The 4778-nt window shown below is 49.2% G+C and overlaps 1 protein-coding gene across 1 annotated transcript; it reads left to right on the forward strand.

The window, feature by feature from the left end:
- The first annotated feature begins 556 nt into the window (after positions 1-556).
- On the forward strand, positions 557-4632 carry LOC122388061. The gene is made up of 4 exons (XM_043378842.1): positions 557-775; positions 2382-2588; positions 3758-3897; positions 4607-4632. Exons 1-4 carry the CDS (start codon positions 705-707, stop codon positions 4630-4632), a joined length of 444 nt encoding a protein of 147 aa, XP_043234777.1. The 5' UTR covers positions 557-704.
- Positions 4633-4778: the final 146 nt, after the last annotated feature.

Below are 4778 nucleotides of genomic sequence, written 5' to 3' on the forward strand. Positions count from 1 at the left end.
TATGCAGGTAACCAATGTAAATGCTGCCAAAAGTTTGTCATTACGTGATATGTCTAAAAAAACATCAAGTTCCTGAACGTGGTCGTGTACTACGTAACCGGAAACTCAATAGGACGTGGAATTCTGTGAAGCAAAACTACAGAAGCGAGGCTGGTCACGCCAAAATCAAGTGAGGTATGTCTAGCCTTTCTTCCGCCGCCAAGGCTTCGACAGACTATCCCCGGGTTCGGTGTCTCTCGAACTACGAAGATTCAACGTCGTCCGGCCAATCCTGGTTATTTAAGGTCAGCGGGGACTTAGCTGTGGTTATGGAACAGGATTGGCCGTCCGAGAGACTCCGAACCTGGGGTATGTTGCAGCACAGCTATGTCGACCGAGTGTCGTCGCAAGCTGCCCCACTCGACGAGAAAAAGTAAAACCGTCCCGTCCTAGGCTGACTAGGCTTAGCTAGGTGGCAGCACAGTCGCGCCGGCAGGGGGCAGTGCCACAACCAGCCGACTGACATTTTCGTGTGACGTCAGAAACGGTGCCTCCCTGCTCGCAGGGTGACCGCAGGTCATCGCATTGCAATAGATTTTTGCTAAGGGATTTTGCAACGTTCTGCACTGCATTGCTTTGTAGATAACGAGGCTGAGGCTGAATGGGGGAAAGCCGGGGATGGCCTGGGAAAATTGTAGCACTTGATCAGACCTGACTGTCTGAAAATGTCTGAAAATCTTAGGAAGACATTTGGCTTGGATTTTGATTTTGAAAAGTTTGTTGGGGACGATGACAGGTAAGCCGATTTCTTTTGATGAAAAAAGTGGCCTTCACTATGGAGCCCTTATTAAAAATCACAGCTGCAATTGCTCTTTTATATGGTGCCAGTGGTAACAGCTTCAATTCATTTTGTATTGATTCATTTTTATAAATTTATTATTTTTCGTGCTACTCTTTTGTGCTACTACTGGGACACTTTGTGGTCTGCTGCGTAGAAGATGTAGGTAGGTATTCCATGGAAAGATTGGTAGGTAATTATCTATCTCCAATCAGAAAGGCCTACGTGTTATATGTATTCAATGAAGTCGCATGGTTGTCTTCCAGTTACTAGTGCAATGCAATGACATTAAAAGCAAATGTGAAAAAAAATTCAAAGATGGTGTTGCTATGATTAGAGTGAAATCCCTCTTTTGCACCCTATGCTCACAAAAGGAGGAAATCACCATGATAGAAAATTACAAAGGAAAGATTTAAGGTGCTGTGAGCTATCAGTTCCTTCTTTAGGGTGTTTGGCTCTAGCATGACAGAACTAGTGGCTGATTTATGGTGGCTTTAATGTCTTTCAACCCCTTCAAACCAAACTTTTGGACATCATAAACATCCTTCTGTAACATGCCTATATATCCCTTGACCTTAGAAGGGAGTTAACTGTCACAAGCCATGCTCCCCATATTCCCCTTCCATCTTATTAAGAATCCAACTTAATGATTGTGTGATTAGATTATGAATATTTGGAAATAATAAATGTTCTAGGTAGTTGAGGCTCAGTTTATGAGCTAGCAGGGGTCTATGCAGTGCTCAAATGACAAATGGTGCTAATCTTATAAAGGAATGCTTTATTTTAAGACATTTGCGTCCAGACTGATCTAATCCTCTGACTGCTGACCCTGAGCTTTGTGAGTGGGTAGTGGTCATTGTCTGAATGTTTGTTATAGGCTCAATGCAGTACCTAGCATGTATCCATTGGCCCAAGCACCTGCTCCCTACCACCTGCAGAAGCTATCCCTGTCCATCAAATTGCCCTGACCTGTCCTGACCCTATCATGTCCCTACAGTCCACTGAGCTCATCTGCTCTGTCCACCAACCTGTCCTGATATCTGACCCTCCCTGCTCTGCTGAGGTCTGACCTCCCCTGCCCATTCTGACCCTCCTCTGTCCCCTCTGACCCTCCCCTGTCCCCTCTGACCCTGTCCTGTCCTTCTGGACCTTCCTGTCCCCTCTGACCCCCTTCTCTCCCCTCTGTCCCACTAGCCCTCTGTCTTTTCTGACCCTCCAATCTCTTCTGACTTTCCTGTTTCCTCTGACCCTCCCCTGTTCCTTCTGACTCTCATCTCCCCTCTAACCCTTCCTCTCCCCCTCTAGCCTTTCAATCCCCTGTCTTTTATGACCCTCCTGGCCTTCTGACCCTGCCATCTCCCTTCCGATCCCCTCCTGTCCTTATGACCCTTCATTTACAATCGGCGGCTGCCCCTCTGAGTTCTGACCCTCCCCTATCTCTTTGAATTGATTACTCCCTGTCTTTTTGACCCTCCCCTGTCCATCTGACACTCCCTTTCCCTACAGCCCACTGTGAAATACTTGCCCTGCTCAGCAGTTGGCTGACACTCCCCTGTACCCCCAGCGAGGGCGCAGATGGCGGAGAGGAGGACCCGACCGCTGGGCCAGATGCCACCTCCCCGGTGCCGGTACCCGGGCAGAGCTCCCCCGAGGACGAGGACCGGTTCGACTCCATGGGAATCTCGGCTGATCACGTGCTCGCCGAGTACATGGAAATGGCCAAAACGCCGCCGCGCGCCACGCGACGGCAGAAGGAGAAAAAAGCGTACAGGTGAGTACGACGCTGCGCATTCTTAGGCGCAGACCAGGTATGTACCCCTCATTCCTAGGTTCCTAGACTTTTTTTCGAAATGGTGCACCTTGGCCGCTGTTTTTAAGACACCTTTCATTGATTGACAACTGGAGGAGGACAATCTGGCTATCGGCTGAAATATAAAACTACTTATATGAAGTAGCTTTTCATTTATTTCGATTATTATTAACGTTTTTGCGCGCTTCCCCGCTTACAGCAGCGCTTGTAGCTTTGATTCCGGATGTTTGTCTTATCACATTGATTTGCGTCGATCAGTCTTAAGTGACTAACGGCGCCCGGAAATGCCGATAGTGACACTATCGAGTGACGAGTGGTGTCAGTGTGCTGAGTGCTGACATCTATCGCAACACACACTTTAAGGTTCACAAACATGTCAAAAGGTGTAGGTACGCCAGAGGGCCCGTTTACGTAAGGCCAGATGTGAGTTTGGTTGGTGAGTTTACTTGCTGAGATCTTGCTGGTCATGCGTCTGCTAAAAGTTACCGTTTTGTTTTTCCTGGTCATTGTGCGCGATTTACCGACATCTAGCCAGCGAGCTTCTCGTCAATGATTTATATTTTCCTCTCTCCATCGAGCTCGTCGAATCCATCGTAGTCCCACCGGACGGCGCATTCCAAACGAAACGTTGCTGATAGGTTCAGACATAGACTGCGCCATATCATAAATTACCCAGGACAGTCATGAATGATGGTCAAAATACACCGTGCCGAGTTTTAGCGGTCTCCGGCGGTCTTCTTCCGGTCTTTTCGACGAGTGCTCGGCGCCACCGCTGCAAGGCACGACAACTGCTCAGCGCAGGGGCGGCGCTTCCGCAACCAGTCTAGGCCTGTCAAGAACTCAACTGATTCAACATAAGAAAATTACCACGTAGCCATAGTGGGGGACGCAAAGATCGTGTAAGAAAGCGTAAAACTTGTCTGATCTGCTCATTGCTTACTATCAGGTGATCCGCTTTTTTCTCCGCTTACTGGTAGGTATTCCTCCCGCTCTGCCCGTCGCCCACTGATGTATCTCACTGGTCTGCCCGTCGCCCACTGAATATGTATCTATCGCTCTGGTCGCTTAATCTCCCACCAATATCTCTCGGCCGCCCGCTGATGTGTCTATCCGGTCTGCGTTACCGTCAGGAACCAGGCACAGGCGGCCAGTAAGAACCTGAAGGCCAGTCTGAAGCGGCGCTCGTCGATGGACCGCTACCTCTCACTGCCAGTGTTCATGGAGGGCTCCGACGAGCCGCCGGCAGAAGACACGGTGGACTGGCATAGAGGCGAGTCGGCGAGGGATAATGGGTGGTAATTTTTAGACGAATATGTGGTTCGGTGTTTTCGAAATGTGTTTGACTCATTCCCTTGATGCTATGTTCGCCAGACGTCTTGCGTTGCATGTTACCCTTCTTGTGCATGTTTCATTTCTCAAATCAGTAATTATCCACTTAAAATGAATTAGTGTTAGTCCACTAATAACCTGATAGAAACCACATTCAGCAATGGGTGCCCTTTGAAAACGGCTCCAGCCTTAGTTGCTCCCTTTAATGGCCTGCTCGTCTCCCTTGTTCGGTACTTTGTTCAACACTGACATGTTCTCGCCACATTTTCTCTCCTACGCTTTCCGTGGGTATAAGAAATTAACCGGCTAGCCGCGCAGCATAACCGATGAATGGCGCGCTGCTGAAAATGCTCTGGGAGCTGCATTTCTGTGATCGGTTCGCTGACTCTGGTCTAACCGGTGGTCTGACGGTGGTCTAATGACGTTGGTCTGACGGTGGTCTAATGGTGACCAGATGGTGGTCTGATGGTGGTCGGACGGTGATCTAACGGTGGTCTAACGGTGGTCGGACGATGGTTTGGCTGTGGTTTGACCGTGGTCCGACTGTGGCTTGTGTGACCGTGGTCTGTTTGACTGGTCTGGTGGTAGTCTGAACTCGTTCTGTGTTCTGACGACGCTGGTCTGAAGCGCGGTCTGTCTGTTGTCGGAAGGTGGTCTGACTGTGGCCATGGTCTGACAGTGGTGTGTGACTGTGCCTGTGGTCTGTGTCACTGTGGCCTAACGGTGGTGATCACCGTTACGAGATAAATTACGACAATTACAAAATGCAATTGTGTGGTCGTGGTCTAACTATGGTCTGTGTGCTCGCTGCTGGCAGACCGT

This window comes from Amphibalanus amphitrite, unplaced genomic scaffold (assembly GCF_019059575.1).
Source record: "Amphibalanus amphitrite isolate SeventyFive unplaced genomic scaffold, NRLGWU_Aamphi_draft 000018F_arrow, whole genome shotgun sequence".
NCBI lineage: Eukaryota > Metazoa > Arthropoda > Thecostraca > Balanomorpha > Balanidae > Amphibalanus > Amphibalanus amphitrite.